At 37.4% G+C, this 24,400-nt stretch overlaps 2 protein-coding genes across 5 annotated transcripts; both read right to left on the bottom strand.

The window, feature by feature from the left end:
• Positions 1 to 1,666: 1,666 nt before the first annotated feature.
• Positions 1,667 to 8,070, bottom strand: LOC309688820 (uncharacterized protein). 3 transcript variants are annotated; one of them, XR_014271172.1, is made up of 5 exons: positions 5,115 to 5,652; positions 4,963 to 5,002; positions 4,794 to 4,850; positions 4,578 to 4,691; positions 1,667 to 3,307 (listed from the first exon to the last, which is right to left on the bottom strand). XR_014271172.1 is itself a non-coding variant. In XM_082504806.1 (5 exons), exons 1-2 carry the CDS (start codon positions 7,895 to 7,897, stop codon positions 6,494 to 6,496), a joined length of 684 nt encoding a protein of 227 aa, XP_082360932.1. In that variant the 5' UTR covers positions 7,898 to 8,070; the 3' UTR covers positions 5,668 to 6,020; positions 6,104 to 6,184; positions 6,278 to 6,338; positions 6,450 to 6,493. The 3 variants fall into 3 exon arrangements, 2 of the variants coding, with proteins under 2 accessions (XP_082360931.1, XP_082360932.1); XM_082504806.1 differs by lacking the exons at positions 1,667 to 3,307; positions 4,578 to 4,691; positions 4,794 to 4,850; positions 4,963 to 5,002; positions 5,115 to 5,652 and adding exons at positions 5,668 to 6,020; positions 6,104 to 6,184; positions 6,278 to 6,338; positions 6,450 to 7,101; positions 7,822 to 8,070; XM_082504805.1 differs by lacking the exons at positions 1,667 to 3,307; positions 4,963 to 5,002; positions 5,115 to 5,652 and adding exons at positions 6,450 to 7,101; positions 7,822 to 8,070 and having other exon boundaries at positions 4,584 to 4,691.
• Positions 8,071 to 17,765: 9,695 nt separating this feature from the next.
• On the bottom strand, positions 17,766 to 21,251 carry LOC309688630 (uncharacterized protein). Of its 2 annotated transcripts, none has more exons than XM_082504507.1 (8): positions 21,004 to 21,251; positions 19,632 to 20,283; positions 19,460 to 19,520; positions 19,286 to 19,366; positions 18,297 to 19,202; positions 18,145 to 18,184; positions 17,976 to 18,036; positions 17,766 to 17,873 (listed from the first exon to the last, which is right to left on the bottom strand). In XM_082504507.1, exons 1-2 carry the CDS (start codon positions 21,077 to 21,079, stop codon positions 19,676 to 19,678), a joined length of 684 nt encoding a protein of 227 aa, XP_082360633.1. In that variant the 5' UTR covers positions 21,080 to 21,251; the 3' UTR covers positions 17,766 to 17,873; positions 17,976 to 18,036; positions 18,145 to 18,184; positions 18,297 to 19,202; positions 19,286 to 19,366; positions 19,460 to 19,520; positions 19,632 to 19,675. The 2 variants fall into 2 exon arrangements, with proteins under 2 accessions (XP_082360633.1, XP_082360634.1); XM_082504508.1 differs by having other exon boundaries at positions 17,976 to 18,032.
• Between the last annotated feature and the right edge of the window lie 3,149 nt (positions 21,252 to 24,400).

The following is a 24,400-nucleotide window of genomic DNA, read 5'->3' as shown; positions in this document are numbered from 1 at the left end:
ATCTTTTGTATCACTTGCGTCTCATCAGATCTTCTTCTTTTTGCTAAATCACTGCTATATTTTCTAAAGAATTTTCCAATTTCATATTTCAAAAGTTCCCAGTTACTACAAAATGTATTATTTGTGAGAGCTTTACTCCAATAAAGTTTAATGAATCTCTGAACTTCACAAATCACTTCTTTATGCTCAAGAATGGTACTATTTAACTTCCAGTAAGAGGTTTTAGTGATTAGGGAGGATGACAACGGGATCGATAAGCTAACCATTTTGTGGTCTGAGAGTGGTGTAGGATAAATATCCGTTTTAACTTTTTCTAAATCTTATAAGATAAGCCAAAAATCGATACGTGAGTGTCTGGTTTGAGTCTTATTACACCATGTATAAGCTATCTGAGACGAATGAGAATCCCTCCAAGAATCGACTATGTTGAATCTTTGTGCAAACAGTCTTATGAATGAGTTAGAGTCTGAACTTCTAGAAGGCCATCTGTCCAAATAGCTGTTAAACACTGTATTAAAGTCTCCACCAAAAATAATAAAAGAATTGGGATATTTCGATAACCAGCGCAGTAGGCGCTCCTCCAACCTATCAAAATATAGTTTATTCTCCCTCTGACAGTTAAAACCATACACACTGACTAAAATATAGATAGAGTGTGCAGCCTCAACTATTAGAAAAATGTAATGACCATCTTTATCTATGTCAGAATTCAAGATTTTACCATTAAATCTTCCTTTAAGTATGCAGACATCAGCAGCATGCTCTGTACCATGGGACATCCACAGATCATCTCCCCATTGCGATCTCCAAAATGTTTTTTCTTGTTCTGTTGAGTGAGACTCTTGTATAAAACAGAAATCTGAATTGAACTGCTTGCAAAACAAAAAAATAGCCTTACATTTAACATTGTTTCTTAAACCTCTTGCATTTAAAGAAATAACAGACAGAGACATAATGATAGTAACAAAAATTAAAAGTGACAAATAAGAAAAAGCTTAGACCAAGTAAATGAAGAACAGTTGAATTGGGAACCTGGTCACTTAAGAGAGTCCTATATAAGATGAGAACTGCAACCCCTGAGTAAGGAAATTGTGAACTTGAATAATAATAGGAATACAATAGCCTAAAACAATAAAACCAATGTGGTAAAAATAAATAAATAAATAAATAAATAAAATAAATAAACGCTTCACATATGAGCATTGAAAGGGAGCTTAATAGAAATTTTCTTGCTCCATTTAAATAACTAATTATTCAAAAAAAGAATAAAAATAAAAAAAAATAAAAAGAAGCTTATCCAGCTTGCTCATAACATTTTCAGTAAAAATATTGCAGCCAAACTGAAGACCAATAAACTTATAACAAATAAACTGCATCAGTTTAACTCTGATCGTTTTATGAGTCCAACAACAAAAACAAACAAACAAAAAAAGAACGGCAGTGAAACCAAGTTAATCTTAAGATACTTCAGTTTTCACCTCAAAATACCTTGGATCAAATTATAGGGCTGGAAAAATCTCTTTTCCCTCCACGAACGCACGACCTCCTACGAAGAACGCCAGCTTGTTTTCTTTGCGCGCAGCTTCCACAGACGGCCAGAGTCTGTTTCTTCGGGCGCGGTCGTCAGGGGACAGATCCTCAGCCAGCTTTAGGTTGTTACCTTTCAGGTAGGTGGACTTCTTAGCAGCGCGCCAGACAGCATCGCGGTAGATCCTGGATGTAAACTGAATGATGATTCCCCTGGGTTGGTTGTTGTTGGACCTCTTGGGACCGATGCGGTGGACGGTGTCAACGACGTCGGGGAATTTATCTTGCATCTCCGGTATGACTGATCTACAGACTTTGATTACCTCCTGCCGCACGTCCTGCTTGTCCCTCTCGGTCAGACCGTAGAGCTTCAGCGTCGTTTGAAGCTTTGTAAGATCCCAAAAGACGCAGGAATAAGTAGCAGGATTTAAGAGTGTAATAACGGACTGAAACAGAAGATGGCAGCACTGCATGTACAAGGATGCCAGCTGCCGTTAAACCCCGAAGAAGAAGAAGTAGCTGTGTCCCAGAATTCATAGCGCAGCCCAGCTCAGTTTCCAACAATGGCGGCAGCTAGTTAGTTTTAGTATTACTCTTATTATTCTTTATGGGTCACAAAATAAACGTTTCACATATTTTCAGGCGAGACTGTAGCTGTGTAAACCTCAAATATCTGCTCAGTTTATCAAGACACCACATATTTTCAAAAGCGCTCCGACGTTTTCGGAGACGTCTGTTACCCACTAGCTCGATAGCGAGCCGGGGGCTAGGCTAACTAGAGCTGTGAGAACACCGGACTCCTGGCAAATCGTTTTCAAACCCACCGCAGTCTTTCGCTACTCAGGTTAAACATATATAGGTCACTTAGATAACTTAAAAATGTTATCGTTTGGCTTTTTTTTAGTATTTTATTTGTTCCTGAGTAAATCGGTTTGGCTGAGATTAAAGTTATAGTTTCTGTAAGCAAAGCAAAACTGTTTATGTGAAAAACTGTAAAATATAATTTCAGTGTTCTTTTTACATTTCATAAGAGTAAAATCCTTGTAGGAGTAAATGTATCCAAGCTTCTGACAGATGTGACAGATGTTTAACTTATTGTTGTTTACTTGTAGTGTACAATAAATAATCAAAAACACAGGATTATTCTGCAATGCTTCATTACTCACTAATGTTACAAATGTTGAAAGGTAAAAGTGTTCAATAAAATCCTAAATATTGCAAAATGCTGTAAGAACTCTTCTTTCGCTGCTTTAGGACACATCCCATTATATTGACTACTGTACACACACTACTTAATATTTAAGATACAAAAAATACTGGTTTCTGTGCATGCATCTGCAGTGAAGGTGTGTGTTTTGCCATGCAGCTTTTACTTACTTAGCACTCTTCTTCATTTTGACTACCATGAAGTTAAGCCAAAAAAACAAGAAAAGAAAAACGATTTTTCTGGTATCTGAACTATAACAGTTCCCTGAACTACCTCTGATAGTGTCCTCATCATGATAATATTCCCTTTATTTATGATTAGTTATCTTTATCTTCAGAGGTCTGGGTGACAGTTTTAGTGTTTGCTTTAAAAAACAAAAAACAACAAAAACTCAAAACAAAAACTCGAAATATATATATTCTATATACATATATAGAGATGCTCACTCCTGATTGGACACTGAGCTGCACCACCTTCTCCTTCACTCCTCCACCTTGCTGTCCTCTGTGCTCTCTCTCCTCCATCTCCAGGGAACAAATCAGAGTCTGAGCACCAAACCTGTGGACTGTTAGTCTGGAGATAAGAAGGAAAACACACAGAATTCTCATGTTTGCCATTTTTCATACCGTATTACTATAGTATATTAGTTTACCAGTCCAACAGATTTATTTTCCCAAATGGATCATTACAGCTTTTGCCACACTGGTCCACTTGATTGTCAAAGTGTATTAGCTCTTTATTATTTCTTTCTTTTCTTTACCTTGAAATTATTACAATCAGAACGGACAGGACTGGGGATGGGAAAGAGAAAGATGAAGAAAAGAGAAGTTGGGAAGATGCTCAACAGAAGGAGATGGAAAGCAAAAAGATAGGAGAAGAGAGACACAGAGAGAGAAGACACTAAAAATCTGTTTGATCACCTGCTGGAAAAATAAAAACAAGCAAAAAGAGAAAAACACAGTAGCGAAACCACAGCAAAAACCAACATAAGCACAAGTTATAGTAAATGATAAATATCTCCATCTCCCGGAAGGGCCTGATCGAGCCACAGGGGCCATAAACTGACAGTTTATTTATAACTAGAAATAATAAAGCAGTTGACGTGTTTCAGGCTGTGACTTTTAGTATCTGTTGGTACTTCATCACTTGGAATAAGTGTAAGTCAACACCAGGCCGCACTTTCAGTCTTTCCATTAAACAAATGACCAACAATCCATTGTTTTCACCATTAAACAATAAAATATGCTTCTTGACTCCTTGATGCAGGTGCCCACCTACGACCTGGTTTATTAATACTAAGCTAAAGAGGAAAGCAACTCACTGTAGTTCTCACAGCTCAGGACAAGCAGACACCTGATGTTGAGTGACTGAATGGAACTAAAACAAGAATTCATAATTATGTTTGTCTGCCATGAACACGTGATGATAAAACTCTGCATATGCAGTCAGGAGACTGATGACCTGTGAAATGAGCTGTTAGAAAAGTGCAGATATGTGTAAACATTGATCAGCATTTAACATCCAGGATGGAGCAAAACTTCTGACCTGCATGTATGAGAACCTTTAATCACATCATCTTTGTAGTGAAATAGCTGATGACTCATTAAACGTTTCCATGTAATTTATCCACAGTGAAAAATATTCACTTTGCTGGATCTGAAAATCACGTGTTCATTTCATTAGACACTAGCAATACCATTAAACTGGACCTTATCATTATCATAGAGCACTAAATGTGAAACTGTGTCATATAACAATCTATATATGTAATATGTGTTTGCCTGAATCTTCCAGCACAAACAGAAAGACGAGCTGTTGTCTGAGTATCAACACAAGTACACACCAGAAATCGTTCAGTAAAGACAAATTTAATAAATGAAAGCTGGTGAGAGGGCCTTTGATGTTTCTCTTTGGATCATCCTGTTGTTTGTCTCCCAGTGTCGTTACTGCTCCTCTCCTTTCAAAGACAAACACCAAATAACACCAAATGAGAGTGAATCACTTCAGAAACACTCCTGGTTATTGTGAGCAAACGTCATAACATGATGAATGTATTTACCATTTTACTGAGGGAAAATCTTCTGTGTGGAGTTTCTTCTCATCTTGGCTCTTTTTCCTGACATTTAGAAACAAGAGGCAGAAAAGAAAGAATAAAAGTTAAAACCTCAACAAGTTTTTTAATGTTTGGGATATTTTACAAACAACCTTAAACACTATTTACTACTTACCACTTTGTTCATTCTTGCTGACGTTCACTCTCCTCATCTTCTCTCTAAAGGACAAATGACAGAAAAGAGGGAATCATTTTAGTAACTTTATCAACCAGGTGAGCAGAATTTTAGATATTTATCAATATTCTGATTAAAAGCAGAGTGAATACTTATCTTTTTACGAGAAAGGGTTCAATCCGTCCTGTCTTAGGTCTTAATGTCACCTTGGCTCCTCTGTTTTCTCTGAAAAACAAAAGACAAATGGGAAGAAAAAAATTAGTAAATGATTTCAGCAACTAGAGGAAGTGTTCACTGAGGAGGAGCTGTCATAATAATATAAAATCAATATATACTTATCTTTTTTTTAATGACAGTTTACAGAGCACGCTGGCTTCGCTCCTCCCTCCGCTCCTCTCTGAAAGTTAACTGGATAAAGGATAATAACAATTAATAACATCATCAAAACAGACAAACCTGAAAGAATTGCTGATCAGAGCTGTGACAGAGTCACAGATTAGTTGGATGTATACTTATCTTTCACAATGAGAGCGTTTGCATAGACGTCTCTTCAGGTCTTTTTATTGTTTTCTTTCTGGAGAGGAAAGTGATGAGACTGATGAGGAAATACCAAATACAAAGACTGACAAAGGGAACTGAAAAAGTCTAACCAAAACCTATACTGGGGGAAAACTGTAGGAAACAGAACTACTGAGGCGAGGAAACACGAGGGGACGGAGACTAACACTCTGACAAGGGACAAAGGGAGACTGACACAATATTTACACACAGGAGGCTGATTATGGGAACTAAGGACACATAGAAACACAGCTGAACCGAATAAGAAATGAACAACAAGTCGAAACAAACTCTAATGACAGTTCAACCAGTTTCTAAACACAACAAATAACTTTCAGGATGTTTCAACAATGTGTAAAATGAGTTCTTATCTTTTTTTGTGAGAGGGCCTTCAATGTTTCTCTTTGGATCATCCTTCCATCCATTTCTTCTGCTTAACCATTGGAGCCATCCCAGCTGTTATGGGGCCAGAGGCGGGGGTATAACCTGGACAGGTCAGTCTAACACAGAGAAACAGACAACCATTCACACTCACATTCAACCTAACTGCATCTCTCTGGACTGTGGGATGAAGCTGGAGTACCTGGAGGGAACCACAAAGGCGCCAGGACTGTCTTGCTCTCAGATGACGCCCGTTCACGCTGCTCTGAAGACCCTCAGTTGTCTTTGGATCAAATAACACCAAATGAGAGTGAATCACTTCAGAAACACTCCTGGTTATTGTGAGCAAACGTCATAACAAGATGAATATATTCACCATTTTACTGAGGGAAAATCTTCTGTGTGGTGTTTCTTCGCAGCGTGACTCTTTTGCCTGACTTTTAGAAACAAGAGGCAGAAAAGAAAGAATAAAAGTTAAAACCTCGACGATTTTCAAATATTTTAGGACATTCTTTTAGAAACAACCTTAAGCACTATTTACTACTTACCACTTTGTTCAGGCTTGCTGACGTTCGACATGCTTCACTGTATATTATAATCTCAAGCGCTTCCTTGCTTGAGTCGGGCTCCGGATGCTGCTCTCTTCCTCCGCCTTCCTCTTAGCACGCTTTGCCGACATATTTAGAAAACGGCAGAGCACCGAAGTGAGAACTCTGCCGTCCGCGCTGTAGTCTGTTACTCTCCAGCGGTTCTTCATCTCAGTGTCCTCTGTTTGGTAAACAGTGGAGATGACTCTGGTGACGGGGAGGCCGTCGACAGTCAGGGTGCGGACACAGTTCCTCCGATCTGCCTTCAGCACAGCAAGATCTGCTTTCTCTGGAAGAACTGGAGTCAGGAAGCGTGGATGAGAGCTGGAGCCCGCAGGCGGCAGCATCATGCCAGCTGGTGAGTCCGTAGGAGGAGAAGGAGTGGTGTTCTCTCTCTGGCTCTGCCTCACATTGACAAATGGTGTCGTCACCAGGTCCCGGTGGAACCATCCTTTAAAAGGTATGCTAGGAAAGTCCTTGGACCCAGTCACCAGGTTATGGTAAAGAGTGAGGACCAGGTGAGGCATGGAGTTCAGATGCCTCCTGCTCAGTTCACGGTTCCTCAAGTTAGTGACGACCATCTGAGGTGCAGTGACTGGACTCACCAGATCAGCTACGAGAAAGCAAAGCGTGCGTCTACGTTAATCATGTGATCACACAAATTAAAGCCTGAATTTAAATTGTCCAGACATGGCTTTACATCATCATAAGCTCTTCCACACACAAACAGTAAGAAGCGCCCAGCAGAACTCATTGTTTATGAAAGCCTTCACATTTTTCACCTGGTAAAAGTTTTCATGTGTGTAAGGCTGCGTGGATTTTCACTGAGGTTTTAATACGCATTCACATTAAGGAGTAATATCTTCATATTAGTTGAGCATCGATATTTTGAGGATAAAGCAGCTACATTTAGGTGAGAAACCTCCCACCTCCTTATTGCAGGCACACACTGTTTCAATCTCAAACTCATCCTGCGACTCTGTGAACTTTTAAAACTCCAGCTTCTCCAGCTTTACACATTCACAATCTATGAAACGTTCACGTATAACTCAGCGCCAGCGGCCCAAACATGTCAACTCAAACCCTCTACATGCAAAAACGGCCGCGCGCTGACGTCAGCGTCCTCCAACGCCTTAAGTCGTTAGCAATTAAAAAAAAACATGGCGCCATCTTTATAGCGTACTGGCACATGTTAAAATTGATGTTACTCAAGTATGAAACATCTCATCCTAAATGTTAACACTCATGAAGTCCTACTTCCAAACAATAAAAGACAAAAATCGAAGTTGTATTTGTTTGCTAGCACTCTGACATATTAGCCTGCTGTACTCACCATAGCGTTGATCTAACACCTCCTCAATGAAAAGGGAGAGCAGGTGCATCTCGCGACTCAAGTTTGAAGAAGTCATTTTGCAAATCCTTCTTGAAGATTTTCAAACGTTAGCTGTAGCTTGAAAAATCCGAGTTTTCACAGCACTAGTGGGAAAAAGCTCCTGTTTGCGCTCAAACGTGAAACCCGAATTCCACTTTTGCCTCCTGCTTTTATACCTGCACTCAAACACGTCATCATCACCATGACACCCAGGGTCACCGAAAATCAATTTTATTTATTTAAAATAAAGTTCGTCTAATTATCATAGTTTTTAAAATATATATATATATTTCTCATTTTATTTTACTGCTTTATTCATCCTTTTTAAAAAAATATATTGCCAAACTTTGTCGTTTTAATTCTTTAAAAAATCATTAATTCACCAGTTTACAAAAATGAAGATCGATATCTGAAATTTAAATTAATAAATAAATAATTACAATTGATAATGGGTTTTTAGCATTAAAGAATAGTTTTTCAGTGCGCTTTAAATGTTATCAGAGCCGATGTTGTGCCAAAAAGTGATCGCAGTCCAAAAAGTGATTTACGGTATTGAAACGTTTGTTTGTGTCATGACATTTGTAAACAGTTGATGTTTAAGGTGCAGTTCATGTGGAAGCCAGAGGAGGGTGGTGTTGTGCGCATAATACAAAGTGATGGCGAAACCTAAAAGACGGTGTCATGTCTGCTCCCTGAAGCAATCTCATAACAGTTTCAATCTATTTCAAGCCAGTTAGCACATTTCTGTTATGAAGTGCAATCATTTTTTGGCAGTAAACTTAAATCCTTTTATTATGAATATCACATTCTCAGATTTTCAAGAGAGACCAGACCAATAGGACAGCAGAAATCACAAAAATATATAAATAACAGTTTTATAAAGATTAAAACAGTAAAAAAAAAATAAAGACTGGAATGATTATGATGTATAACACAGAATATGTACAATAACAGAGTTATAAACACACCTAGAACACACGTGATACTTTTATTTCATCTATAACCTCTGTGCAAATTTTGTTGACTGCAAAGTGTTTATGAATATGTTTTTAAAAGCTGGTTATCTGACTGTCAGTTAATAGCAATTAAAAAGAAAGCTGATTTTTATTTAAAAAACCCTGAAAACATCACACCTCTGAAGTAACACATTGTGATTCATGTACAAACAACACACAATTATTGTAGATTCTTCAAAGCCTCCTTATATTCAACACTTGGATAGGTGGTGTTATACATGCCCTCACAGCACCGGCACATCAGTCCTCCTGTTTTCACCTTGTCACCTTCATTAAGCTGCTCTCTTTCTACAGAAGGCCCACCGCATGCATGGGGGGGAGGGGGGGGGGGGGATACCGTGGGCCAGGGCTGTGGCATCTAATGTCTGGTTGTCAGTGTCCTTTGGAAAAGCAAGTGATTGTCCTCAAATCAGATGTCCCAGCAGATTGATCTAGTTTGCCATGCTGGCAAAAGACCAATACACCAAGACAAACAGCCATTTATGCTTTTTACACAGACAGCCCATTTTTTTTTTCTATTTAACTAGAAGAATTGTTGTACCACACATTAAAGTTTCAAATCAGTGAAAAAGCAATCGTGCCAAAGAAATGTCATGTGTTTGTTTAAGATGACTGCAATTATGGTATTAACAGAAAACACACATCTCTGTCTCTTTTCTTTTCTGTTTAGTGTTCCACTTACCTTCTAAACTCAACAAGTACTTGCACAATCCTGAGGTTTTTAGAAAAGAACATCTCAGATTAAATAAGGAGGGGATACAGACGTTAAAACTAACCTTTATTACTATGATACAAAACAATATTAATGAAGTTGTTAAAGTGGTACTTCTTACACACACACACACACACACACACAAACAGCTCATTACAAGTGTTTAAAAGTTTGAGTTGTCTGAAAAACTAAAGAAAGAAAAACACAAAAATGTTACAATACAAAAGTTGGAACTTTATTAACACACAGAAATACAAACTGATGGGTTGATAAATATCAAGAAGACAGTGCATTTTACATAAAGACTGTGCATCATTTTAAGATGAAAAAATGCAATATGGGGTCAGCCAGAGGATTAATAATCAAAACTAAGGGATTCTGATATTAATACTGCACCGCCTCCAATCTCACTATAAGTTACATCTGTTGAACTGACTTCTTGCTAGCATTTCCAATGAAGTCAAGATGAAAAAAATAAAACCTAAAAACAGAGGGTCCAATACATTTAACAGGAATTTGTCAAAAAGAACAACAAAAGTACTGACTGTTAATTTTTTATTTTTGACCCTGTAACTCAGTTATTAGTTTGAAAATAAACGTTTGTATGTCTTCAAAAAATACTGTAAAGCTTTTGACTCTTAGGGAGTCAGGAGCTACATGACAGATGTTATTTTGAATGACTTGGATATTTGCTGTTTACCAACCGTAAGTCTGCACAACAGAAATATTGTTCTGAAACACATTAAAATACACAAGTGAAAGATGATATCTGTAATTAGAGCTGCCACGATTAGTCGAAGACTCACGATTTTTTATTTTATTTTTTTTTTAACTTTATTTATCACATTTTAAACATACAGTCAAGTAAAACAGGGATCACATAAAAGATGCCATTGTGGTAGTACAATGAGGAACAGAAAGAGTGACAAGGACAGTGAGACAAAAGTGAGTACAAAAAATAAAATAAATTAAGGGGAACATAAATAAACAAAAGTTTGCAAGAGCCAAAATCAAGTTAGCAGTTTCAATCGGATATAGATGTTAACAGTCTTGAGAGCCTTAGTGTTTTTTGATGAGGAGATTGTCCTTATATATTGTGCAAGTTCCATTTTTAATACAAGAAGTTCAGGCTTTCTGCCGAGGACTTTGCTTTTGTGTATATGAAATTTTGCCAAAAATAAAACCAAATTTATAAAGAAGAAAGCATCATTGTCCTTGTCTTTAAAATTATAATAGCCAAAGATAACATCCTTATAGTATAGTTGAAGATTAGGGAGAACAAAGTCAGTAATAAACTTGTGGAAATCCTTCCAGAATTTACACGTAAATTTACATGACCAAAACAGATGAGAAACTGTTTCAGGTTGCTCTTGACAGAAGGTACAATGTACATTTATTTCAGCCATAAATTTGGACAAATATTGTTTGGTAGGGTAAAACTTATGAATCGACTTAAAGGAAATCTCTTTAATTTTGTTTGTTAAGAAAAACCTTTGTGGTCAAGTCCAAACTTTTTTCCATTCAATATCTGTTACAAAATTGGCCCAATAAAATATGGCTGATGGAACAGAGACCATTGCATCCTGAAAGAGAGATCTTATTTTGGTATTTATAGACTTATGAGAGGAAAAGCAAACATTGCCAAGAGAAGAATGTAACACATCCGGGGGAGTGACCTGTAGTGGAGCACTGTGGGAGCATCTGTGTAACATGGACAGACCAGATGGGATGGCATCGAACACTATTGAGAATTCTTTAGGCGTTATCGGTACATCTCCTGAGGAACTCAGAGTAATTATATAAGAGTCCATCTTCTCTATATAACTGACTAACCAAGATTATTCCATTATTAAACCAGTTATTTAAAAAAAAGAGTTTTATTTTTATAAATAATATTGCAGTTATTCCAAATAAAACAGTTTTGTGGAGAGAAATTGTGTTTGTAAATCAGCGCCCATGCCAAAAGAATTTGTTGATGAAAGTGAGAAAGTTTCAGTGGTATTTTTGGAATACTGTAATTGCAGAGCAGTAGGAAGTTAAGGCCGCCTAAATTAGAGAACACATGATGTGAGATAAAGTTCCAGATAGAAGTGGGATTTCTTAAATACTTTTTAATCCAGTTTATTTTAAAGGTGTTGTTAAGAGCACCGAAATCAATAAAATTTATACCTCCTTTATCATATGAATTTAAAGCTACTGATTTACGCAAGTAGTGAGTTTTATTTTTCCATAAAAAATTGTATAATAATTTGTTAATTGACTTACAGGTTGTATTATCAACATGTAGTGACTGGGCAGCATAGGTTAGACGGGAGATACCTTCAGCCTTCGATAGCAGAACTCTACCCTTCAATGACAGGTCTCGCTGTAGCCAATGATTAAAGATTTTTTGGGATTTATCTATAATAGGAATGAAGTTTGTGGAGCATCTGGATTGCTCATTTTTTATTATTTGAATTCCAAGGTATCTTACAGAGTTTCTTACAGGTATTCCATGAATTGAAGTTGCTAAACAACTTTTAACTGGTAAAAGTTCACATTTATGCAGGTTGAGTGAAAGAGGCTTTAGAGAATGGCTGTATATTGTTAATGGCCACTGAAACTTGCGAGGCGTCTCTGAGGAAGAGAGCTGTATCGTCTGCCAGCTGACTTATGAGTATTTCTCTGTTAGCAATGACCAGGCCTTTTAAAGAACTGAGTTTAATGTGTGAATTAAGGAGTTGCACAGAAAGAAGGAATAAATATACGGATAGGGGGCAACCCTGCCTCACTCCACGCTTTAGAGAGAATCTCGGGGAAGTACCAGTGGCAAGCTTTATGGAGCTGTTACTATTGGAATACAGTGTCCGAACGGCATTACAGAAGGACTGACCAAACCCAAATTTATTTAAAGCAGTAAAAATAAACTCATGCTCTAAGGAGTCGAACGCCTTGTAGAAATCTAAAAAAAGAATAAGACTATCATCCTGTACAAGTTCTGGGTAATCTATTATGTCTAAAATTAATCTTATGTTGTTTGAGATATGACGATTCTGCATGAAACCAGACTGACTCTCATCAATAACTTGATCTAATACAGGTTTCATTCTATTAGCCAGAATTTGTGCCAATATCTTATAATCATTATTCAGTAATGAGATTGGTCGCCAATTGTCTAAGAGCAAAGGATCCTTTCCTGGTTTTGGAATGAGGGTGATCAAACCTTGACATAAAGTGGGAGGGAGTGCACCTCTATCCATACTTTCCTTAAAAACTTCTAAAAGAAACGGGGCTAAACTGTCAGCGAACTGTTTGTAAAACTCGGCAGTAAGGCCGTCAGTTCCAGGTGATTTGTTAATCTTTAGATGTTTTATAGCATCTGCAACCTCAATCAAAGAAATTGATCTGTCGCAAAGCTGACTATCCTCCTCATTCAGCTGAGTAATTTTGTCTAAAGAATTTTAAAAAGTCAGACAACCTTCAGGGCAATAACTAGAAGAATAAAGTTTGCAATAAAAGTTTGAACAATATTTTGCTATGTGCTATTTGCTATGCTCATCTAACCTGTGCTGCAGGTCAACCAGTTCTATCTTATCAGATTCACTGAGGGTGTCTATTGGTTTGGAAGTAAGGCATGTGATCTTTTGTATCACTTGCGTCTCATCAGATCTTCTTTTTTTTGCTAAATCACTGCTATATTTTCTAAAGAATTTTCCAATTTCATATTTCAAAAGTTCCCAGTTACTACAAAATGTATTATTTGTGAGAGCTTTACTCCAATAAAGTTTAATGAATCTCTGAACTTCACAAATCACTTCTTTATGCTCAAGAATGGTACTATTTAACTTCCAGTAAGAGGTTTTAGTGATTAGGGAGGATGACAACGGGATCGATAAGCTAACCATTTTGTGGTCTGAGAGTGGTGTAGGATAAATATCCGTTTTAACTTTTTCTAAATCTTATAAGATAAGCCAAAAATCGATACGTGAGTGTCTGGTTTGAGTCTTATTACACCATGTATAAGCTATCTGAGACGAATGAGAATCCCTCCAAGAATCGACTAAGTTGAATCTTTGTGCAAACAGTCTTATGAATGAGTTAGAGTCTGAACTTCTAGAAGGCCATCTGTCCAAATAGCTGTTAAACACTGTATTAAAGTCTCCACCAAAAATAATAAAAGAATTGGGATTTTTCGATAACCAGCGCAGTAGGCGCTCCTCCAACCTATCAAAATATAGTTTATTCTCCCTCTGACAGTTAAAACCATACACATTGACTAAAATATAGATAGAGTGTGCAGCCTCAACTATTAGAAAAATGTAATGACCATCTTTATCTATGTCAGAATTCAAGATTTTACCATTAAATCTTCCTTTAAGTATGCAGACATCAGCAGCATGCTCTGTACCATGGGACATCCACAGATCATCTCCCCATTGCGATCTCCAAAATGTTTTTTCTTGTTCTGTTGAGTGAGACTCTTGTATAAAACAGAAATCTGAATTGAACTGCTTGCAAAACAAAAAAATAGCCTTACGTTTAACATTGTTTCTTAAACCTCTTGCATTTAAAGAAATAACAGACAGAGACATAATGATAGTAACAAAAATTAAAAGTGACAAATAAGAAAAAGCTTAAACCAAGTAAATGAAGAACAGTTGAATTGGGAACCTGGTCACTTAAGAGAGTCCTATATAAGATGAGAACTGCAACCCCTGAGTAAGGAAATTGTGAACTTGAATAATAATAGGAATACAATAGCCTAAAACAATAAAACCAATGTGGTAAAAATAAATAAATAAAATAAATAAACGCTTCACATATGAGCATTGAAAGGGAGCTTAATAGAAATTTTCTTGCTCCATTTAAATAACTAATTATTCAAAAAAATAAAAAAAATAAAAAAGAATAAAAAGAAGCTTATCCAGCTTGCTCATAACATTTTCAGTAAAAATATTGCAGCCAAACTGAAGACCAATAAACTTATAACAAATAAACTGCATCAGTTTAACTCTGATCGTTTTATGAGTCCAACAACAAAAACAAACAAACAAAAAAAGAACGGCAGTGAAACCAAGTTAATCTTAAGATACTTCAGTTTTCACCTCAAAATACCTTGGATCAAATTATAGGGCTGGAAAAATCTCTTTTCCCTCCACGAACGCACGACCTCCTACGAAGAACGCCAGCTTGTTTTCTTTGCGCGCAGCTTCCACAGACGGCCAGAGTCTGTTTCTTCGGGCGCGGTCGTTAGGGGACAGATCCTCAGCCAGCTTTAGGTTGTTACGTTTCAGGTAGGTGGACTTCTTAGCAGCGCGCCAGACAGCATCGCGGTAGATCCTGGATGTAAACTGAATGATGATTCCCCTGGGTTGGTTGTTGTTGGACCTCTTGGGACCGATGCGGTGGACGGTGTCGACGACGTCAGGGAATTTATCTTGCATCTCCGGTATGACTGATCTACAGACTTTGATTACCTCCTGCCGCACGTCCTGCTTGTCCCTCTCGGTCAGACCGTAGAGCTTCAGCGTCGTTTGAAGCTTTGTAAGATCCCAAAAGACGCAGGAATAAGTAGCAGGATTTAAGAGTGTAATAACGGACTGAAACAGAAGATGGCAGCACTGCATGTACAAGGATGCCAGCTGCCGTTAAACCCCGAAGAAGAAGAAGTAGCTGTGTCCCAGAATTCATAGCGCAGCCCAGCTCAGTTTCCAACAATGGCGGCAGCTAGTTAGTTTTAGTATTACTCTTATTATTCTTTATGGGTCACAAAATAAACGTTTCACATATTTTCAGGCGAGAATGTAGCTGTGTAAACCTCAAATATCTGCTCAGTTTATCAAGACACCACATATTTTCAAAAGCGCTCCGACATTTTCAGAGACGTCTGTTACCCACTAGCTCGATAGCGAGCCGGGGGCTAGGCTCACTAGAGCTGTGAGAACACCGGACTCCTGGCAAATCGTTTTCAAACCCACCGCAGTCTTTCGCTACTCAGGTTAAACATATATAGGTCACTTAGATAACTTAAAAATGTTATCGTTTGGCTTTTTTTTAGTATTTTATTTGTTCCTGAGTAAATCGGTTTGGCTGAGATTAAAGTTATAGTTTCTGTAAGCAAAGCAAAACTGTTTATGTGAAAAACTGTAAAATATAATTTCAGTGTTCTTTTTACATTTCATAAGAGTAAAATCCTTGTAGGAGTAAATGTATCCAAGCTTCTGACAGATGTGACAGATGTTTAACTTATTGTTGTTTACTTGTAGTGTACAATAAATAATCAAAAACACAGGATTATTCTGCAATGCTTCATTACTCACTAATGTTACAAATGTTGAAAGGTAAAAGTGTTCAATAAAATCCTAAATATTGCAAAATGCTGTAAGAACTCTTCTTTCGCTGCTTTAGGACACATCCCATTATATTGACTACTGTACACACACTACTTAATATTTAAGATACAAAAAATACTGGTTTCTGTGCATGCATCTGCAGTGAAGGTGTGTGTTTTGCCATGCAGCTTTTACTTACTTAGCACTCTTCTTCATTTTGACTACCATGAAGTTAAGCCAAAAAAACAAGAAAAGAAAAACGATTTTTCTGGTATCTGAAGTATAACAGTTCCCTGAACTACCTCTGATAGTGTCCTCATCATGATAATATTCCCTTTATTTATGATTAGTTATCTTTATCTTCAGAGGTCTGGGTGACAGTTTTAGTGTTTGCTTTAAAAAACAAAAAACAACAACAACTTGAAATATATATATTCTATATACATATATAGAGATGCTCACTCCTGATTGGACACTGAGCTGCACCACCTTCTCCTTCACTCCTCCACCTTGCTGTCCTCTGTGCTCTCTCTCCTCCATCTCCAGGGAACAAATCAGAGTCTGAGCACCAAACCTGTGGACTGTTAGTCTGCAGATAAGAAGGAAAACACACAGAATTCTCATGTTTGCCATTTTTCATACTGTATTACTATAGTATATTAGTTTACCAGTCCAACAGATTTATTTTCCCAAATGGATCATTACAGCTTTTGCCACACTGGTCCACTTGATTGTCAAAGTGTATTAGCTCTTTATTATTTCTTTCTTTTCTTTACCTTGAAATTATTACAATCAGAACGGACAGGACTGGGGATGGGAAAGAGAAAGATGAAGAAAAGAGAAGTTGGGAAGATGCTCAACAGAAGGAGATGGAAAGCAAAAAAATAGGAGAAGAGAGACACAGAGAGAGAAGACACTAAAAATCAGTTTGATCACCTGCTGGAAAAATAAAAACAAGCAAAAAGAGAAAAACACAGTAGCGAAACCACAGCAAAAACCAACATAAGCACAAGTTATAGTAAATGATAAATATCTCCATCTCCCGGAAGGGCCTGATCGAGCCACAGGGGCCATAAACTGACAGTTTATTTATAACTAGAAATAATAAAGCAGTTGACGTGTTTCAGGCTGTGACTTTTAGTATCTGTTGGTACTTCATCACTTTGAATAAGTGTAAGTCAACACCAGGCCGCACTTTCAGTCTTTCCATTAAACAAATGAACAACAATCCATTGTTTTCACCATTAAACAATAAAATATGCTTCTTGACTCCTTGATGCAGGTGCCCACCTACGACCTGGTTTATTAATACTAAGCTAAAGAGGAAAGCAACTCACTGTAGTTCTCACAGCTCAGGACAAGCAGACACCTGATGTTGAGTGACTGAATGGAACTAAAACAAGAATTCATAATTATGTTTGTCTGCCATGAACACGTGATGATAAAACTCTGCATATGCAGTCAGGAGACTGATGACCTGTGAAATGAGCTGTTATAAATGTGCAGATATGTGTAAACATTGATCAGCATTTAACATCCAGGATGGAGCAAAACTTCTGACCTGCATGTATGAGAACCTTTAATCACATCATCTTTGTAGTGAAATAGCTGATGACTCATTAAACGTTTCCATGTAATTTATCCACAGTGAAAAATATTCACTTTGCTGGATCTGAAAATCACGTGTTCATTTCATTAGACACTAGCAATACCATTAAACTGGACCTTATCATTATCATATAGCACTAAATGTGAAACTGTGTCATATAACAATCATATATATGTAATATGTGTTTGCCTGAATCTTCCAGCACAAACAGAAAGACGAGCTGTTGTCTGAGTATCAACACAAGTACACACCAGAAATCGTTCAGTAAAGACAAATTTAATAAATGAAAGCTGGTGAGAGGGCCTTTGATGTTTCTCTTTGGATCATCCTGTTGTTTGTCTCCCAGTGTCGTTACTGCTCCTCTCCTTTCAAAGACAAACACCAAATAACACCAAATGAGAGTGAATCACTTCAGAAACACTCCTGGTTATTGTGAGCAAACGTCATAACATGATGAATGTATTTACCATTTTACTGAGGGAAAATCTTCTGTGTGGAGTTTCTTCTCATCTTGGCTCTTTTTCCTGACTTTTAGAAACAAGAGGCAGAAAAGAAAGAATAAAAGTTAAAACCTCAACAAGTTTTTTAATGTTTGGGATGTTTTAGAAACAACCTTAAACACTATTTACTACTTACCACTTTGTTCATTCTTGCTGACGTTCACTCTCCTCATCTTCTCTCTAAAGGACAAATGACAGAAAAGAGGGAATCATTTTAGTAACTTTATCAACCAGGTGAGCAGAATTTTAGATATTTATCAATATTCTGATTAAAAGCAGAGTGAATACTTATCTTTTTACGAGAAAGGGTTCAATCCGTCCTGTCTTAGGTCTTAATGTCACCTTGGCTCCTCTGTTTTCTCTGAAAAACAAAAGACAAATGGGAAGAAAAAAATTAGTAAATGATTTCAGCAACTAGAGGAAGTGTTCACTGAGGAGGAGCTGTCATAATAATATAAAATCAATATATACTTATCTTTTTTTTAATGACAGTTTACAGAGCACGCTGGCTTCGCTCCTCCCTCCGCTCCTCTCTGAAAGTTAACTGGATAAAGGATAATAACAATTAATAACATCATCAAAACAGACAAACCTGAAAGAATTGCTGATCAGAGCTGTGACAGAGTCACAGATTAGTTGGATGTATACTTATCTTTCACAATGAGAGCGTTTGCATAGACGTCTCTTCAGGTCTTTTTATTGTTTTCTTTCTGGAGAGGAAAGTGATGAGACTGATGAGGAAATACCAAATACAAAGACTGACAAAGGGAACTGAAAAAGTCTAACCAAAACCTATACTGGGGGAAAACTGTAGGAAACAGAACTACTGAGGCAAGGAAACACGAGGGGACGGAGACTAACACTCTGACAAGGGACAAAGGGAGACTGACACAATATTTACACACAGGAGGCTGATTATGGGAACTAAGGACACATAGAAACACAGCTGAACCGAATAAGAAATGAACAACAAGTCGAAACAAACTCTAATGACAGTTCAACCAGTTTCTAAACACAACAAATAACTTTCAGGATGTTTCAACAATGTGTAAAATGAGTTCTTATCTTTTTTTGTGAGAGGGCCTTCAATGTTTCTCTTTGGATCATCCTTCCATCCATTTCTTCTGCTTAACCATTGGAGCCATCCCAGCTGTTATGGGGCCAGAGGCGGGGGTATAACCTGGACAGGTCAGTCTAACACAGAGAAACAGACAACCATTCACACTCACATTCAACCTAACTGCATCTCTCTGGACTGTGGGATGAAGCTGGAGTACCTGGAGGGAACCACAAAGGCGCCAGGACTGTCTTGCTCTCAGATGACGCCCGTTCACGCTGCTCTGAAGACCCTCAGTTGTCTTTGGATCAAATAACACCAAATGAGAGTGAATCACTTCAGAAACACTCCTGGTTATTGTGAGCAAACGTCATAACAAGATGAATATATTCACCATTTTACTGAGGGAAAATCTTCTGTGTGGTGTTTCTTTGCAGCGTGACTCTTTTGCCTGACTTTTAGAAACAAGAGGCAGAAAAGAAAGAATAAAAGTTAAAACCTCGACGATTTTCAAATATTTTAGGACATTCTTTTAGAAACAACCTTAAGCACTATTTACTACTTACCACTTTGTTCAGGCTTGCTGACGTTCGACATGCTTCACTGTATATTATAATCTCAAGCGCTTCCTTGCTTGAGTCGGGCTCCGGATGCTGCTCTCTTCCTCCGCCTTCCTCTTAGCACGCTTTGCCGACATATTTAGAAAACGGCAGAGCACCGAAGTGAGAACTCTGCCGTCCGCGCTGTAGTCTGTTACTCTCCAGCGGTTCTTCATCTCAGTGTCCTCTGTTTGGTAAACAGTGGAGATGACTCTGGTGACGGGGAGGCCGTCGACAGTCAGGGTGCGGACACAGTTCCTCCGATCTGCCTTCAGCACAGCAAGATCTGCTTTCTCTGGAAGAACTGGAGTCAGGAAGCGTGGATGAGAGCTGGAGCCCGCAGGCGGCAGCATCATGCCAGCTGGTGAGTCCGTAGGAGGAGAAGGAGTGGTGTTCTCTCTCTGGCTCTGCCTCACATTGACAAATGGTGTCGTCACCAGGTCCCGGTGGAACCATCCTTTAAAAGGTATGCTAGGAAAGTCCTTGGACCCAGTCACCAGGTTATGGTAAAGAGTGAGGACCAGGTGAGGCATGGAGTTCAGATGCCTCCTGCTCAGTTCACGGTTCCTCAAGTTAGTGACGACCATCTGAGGTGCAGTGACTGGACTCACCAGATCAGCTACGAGAAAGCAAAGCGTGCGTCTACGTTAATCATGTGATCACACAAATTAAAGCCTGAATTTAAATTGTCCAGACATGGCTTTACATCATCATAAGCTCTTCCACACACAAACAGTAAGAAGCGCCCAGCAGAACTCATTGTTTATGAAAGCCTTCACATTTTTCACCTGGTAAAAGTTTTCATGTGTGTAAGGCTGCGTGGATTTTCACTGAGGTTTTAATACGCATTCACATTAAGGAGTAATATCTTCATATTAGTTGAGCATCGATATTTTGAGGATAAAGCAGCTACATTTAGGTGAGAAACCTCCCACCTCCTTATTGCAGGCACACACTGTTTCAATCTCAAACTCATCCTGCGACTCTGTGAACTTTTAAAACTCCAGCTTCTCCAGCTTTACACATTCACAATCTATGAAACGTTCACGTATAACTCAGCGCCAGCGGCCCAAACATGTCAACTCAAACCCTCTACATGCAAAAACGGCCGCGCGCTGACGTCAGCGTCCTCCAACGCCTTAAGTCGTTAGCAATTAAAAAAAAACATGGCGCCATCTTTATAGCGTACTGGCACATGTTAAAATTGATGTTACTCAAGTATGAAACATCTCATCCTAAATGTTAACACTCATGAAGTCCTACTTCCAAACAATAAAAGACAAAAATCGAAGTTGTATTTGTTTGCTAGCACTCTGACATATTAGCCTGCTGTACTCACCATAGCGTTGATCTAACACCTCCTCAATGAAAAGGGAGAGCAGGTGCATCTCGCGACTCAAGTTTGAAGAAGTCATTTTGCAAATCCTTCTTGAAGATTTTCAAACGTTAGCTGTAGTTTGAAAAATCCGAGTTTTCACAGCACTAGTGGGAAAAAGCTCCTGTTTGCGCTCAAACGTGAAACCCGAATTCCACTTTTGCCTCCTGCTTTTATACCTGCACTCAAACACGTCATCATCACCATGACACCCAGGGTCACCGAAAATCAATTTTATTTATTTAAAATAAAGTTCGTCTAATTATCATAGTTTTTAAAATATATATATATATTTCTCATTTTATTTTACTGCTTTATTCATCCTTTTTAAAAAAATATATTGCCAAACTTTGTCGTTTTAATTCTTTAAAAAATCATTAATTCACCAGTTTACAAAAATGAAGATCGATATCTGAAATTTAAATTAATAAATAAATAATTACAATTGATAATGGGTTTTTAGCATTAAAGAATAGTTTTTCAGTGCGCTTTAAATGTTATCAGAGCCGATGTTGTGCCAAAAAGTGATCGCAGTCCAAAAAGTGATTTACGGTATTGAAACGTTTGTTTGTGTCATGACATTTGTAAACAGTTGATGTTTAAGGTGCAGTTCATGTGGAAGCCAGAGGAGGGTGGTGTTGTGCGCATAATACAAAGTGATGGCGAAACCTAAAAGACGGTGTCATGTCTGCTCCCTGAAGCAATCTCATAACAGTTTCAATCTATTTCAAGCCAGTTAGCACATTTCTGTTATGAAGTGCAATCATTTTTTGGCAGTAAACTTAAATCCTTTTATTATGAATATCACATTCTCAGATTTTCAAGAGAGACCAGACCAATAGGACAGCAGAAATCACAAAAATATATAAATAACAGTTTTATAAAGATTAAAACAGTAAAAAAAAAATAAAGACTGGAATGATTATGATGTATAACACAGAATATGTACAATAACAGAGTTATAAACACACCTAGAACACACGTGATACTTTTATTTCATCTATAACCTCTGTGCAAATTTTGTTGACTGCAAAGTGTTTATGAATATGTTTTTAAAAGCTGGTTATCTGACTGTCAGTTAATAGCAATTAAAAAGAAAGCTGATTTTTATTTAAAAAACCCTGAAAACATCACACCTCTGAAGTAACACATTGTGATTCATGTACAAACAATACACAATTATTGTAGATTCTTCAAAGCCTCCTTATATTCAACACTTGGATAGGTGGTGTTATACATGCCCTCACAGCACCGGCACATCAGTCCTCCTGTTTTCACCTTGTCACCTTCATTAAGCTGCTCTCTTTCTACAGAAGGCCCACCGCATGCATGGGGGGGAGGGGGGGGGGGATACCGTGGGCCAGGGCTGTGGCATCTAATGTCTGGTTGTCAGTGTCCTTTGGAAAAGCAAGTGATTGTCCTCAAATCAGATGTCCCAGCAGATTGATCTAGTTTGCCATGCTGGCAAAAGACCAATACACCAAGACAAACAGCCATTTATGCTTTTTACACAGACAGCCCATTTTTTTTTCTATTTAACTAGAAGAATTGTTGTACCACACATTAAAGTTTCAAATCAGTGAAAAAGCAATCGTGCCAAAGAAATGTCATGTGTTTGTTTAAGATGACTGCAATTATGGTATTAACAGAAAACACACATCTCTGTCTCTTTTCTTTTCTGTTTAGTGTTCCACTTACCTTCTAAACTCACCAAGTACTTGCACAATCCTGAGGTTTTTAGAAAAGAACATCTCAGATTAAATAAGGAGGGGATACAGACGTTAAAACTAACCTTTATTACTATGATACAAAACAATATTAATGAAGTTGTTAAAGTGGTACTTCTTACACACACACACACACACACACACAAACAGCTCATTACAAGTGTTTAAAAGTTTGAGTTGTCTGAAAAACTAAAGAAAGAAAAACACAAAAATGTTACAATACAAAAGTTGGAACTTTATTAACACACAGAAATACAAACTGATGGGTTGATAAATATCAAGAAGACAGTACATTTCACATAAAGACTGTGCATCATTTTAAGATGAAAAAATGCAATATGGGGTCAGCCAGAGGATTAATAATCAAAACTAAGGGATTCTGATATTAATACTGCACCGCCTCCAATCTCACTATAAGTTACATCTGTTGAACTGACTTCTTGCTAGCATTTCCAATGAAGTCAAGATGAAAAAAATAAAACCTAAAAACAGAGGGTCCAATACATTTAACAGGAATTTGTCAAAAAGAACAACAAAAGTACTGACTGTTAATTTTTTATTTTTGACCCTGTAACTCAGTTATTAGTTTGAAAATAAACGTTTGTATGTCTTCAAAAAATACTGTAAAGCTTTTGACTCTTAGGGAGTCAGGAGCTACATGACAGATGTTATTTTGAATGACTTGGATATTTGCTGTTTACCAACCGTAAGTCTGCACAACAGAAATATTGTTCTGAAACACATTAAAATACACAAGTGAAAGATGATATCTGTAATTAGAGCTGCCACGATTAGTCGAAGACTCACGATTTTTTATTTTATTTTTTTTTTAACTTTATTTATCACATTTTAAACATACAGTCAAGTAAAACAGGGATCACATAAAAGATGACATTGTGGTAGTACAATGAGGAACAGAAAGAGTGACAAGGACAGTGAGACAAAAGTGAGTACAAAAAATAAAATAAATTAAGGGGAACATAAATAAACAAAAGTTTGCAAGAGCCAAAATCAAGTTAGCAGTTTCAATCGGATATAGATGTTAACAGTCTTGAGAGCCTTCGTGTTTTTTGATGAGGAGATTGTCCTTATATATTGTGCAAGTTCCATTTTTAATACAAGAAGTTCAGGCTTTCTGCCGAGGACTTTGCTTTTGTGTATATGAAATTTTGCCAAAAATAAAACCAAATTTATAAAGAAGAAAGCATCATTGTCCTTGTCTTTAAAATTATAATAGCCAAAGATAACATCCTTATAGTATAGTTGAAGATTAGGGAGAACAAAGTCAGTAATAAACTTGTGGAAATCCTTCCAGAATTTACACGTAAATTTACATGACCAAAACAGATGAGAAACTGTTTCAGGTTGCTCTTGACAGAAGGTACAATTTACATTTATTTCAGCCATAAATTTGGACAAATATTGTTTGGTAGGGTAAAACTTATGAATCGACTTAAAGGAAATCTCTTTAATTTTGTTTGTTAAGAAAAACCTTTGTGGTCAAGTCCAAACTTTTTTCCATTCAATATCTGTTACAAAATTGGCCCAATAAAATATGGCTGATGGAACAGAGACCATTGCATCCTGAAAGAGAGATCTTATTTTGGTATTTATAGACTTATGAGAGGAAAAGC

This window comes from Aulonocara stuartgranti (assembly GCF_965226115.1).
Source record: "Aulonocara stuartgranti genome assembly, chromosome: 15".
In the NCBI taxonomy this organism is placed as follows: Eukaryota; Metazoa; Chordata; class Actinopteri; order Cichliformes; family Cichlidae; genus Aulonocara; species Aulonocara stuartgranti.
This window is presented reverse-complemented; position numbering and strand designations above follow the sequence as displayed.

Coding starts and splice junctions, on each gene's coding strand:
- LOC309688820 (XM_082504805.1), bottom strand. CDS start 7,897: ATGACTTCTTCAAACTTGAGTCGCGAGATGCACCTGCTCTCCCTTTTC. Junction 7,102..7,821: donor GGTGTTAGATCAACGCTATG/GTGAGTACAGCA, acceptor GCTTTCTCGTAG/CTGATCTGGTGAGTCCAGTC.
- LOC309688630 (XM_082504507.1), bottom strand. CDS start 21,079: ATGACTTCTTCAAACTTGAGTCGCGAGATGCACCTGCTCTCCCTTTTC. Junction 20,284..21,003: donor GGTGTTAGATCAACGCTATG/GTGAGTACAGCA, acceptor GCTTTCTCGTAG/CTGATCTGGTGAGTCCAGTC.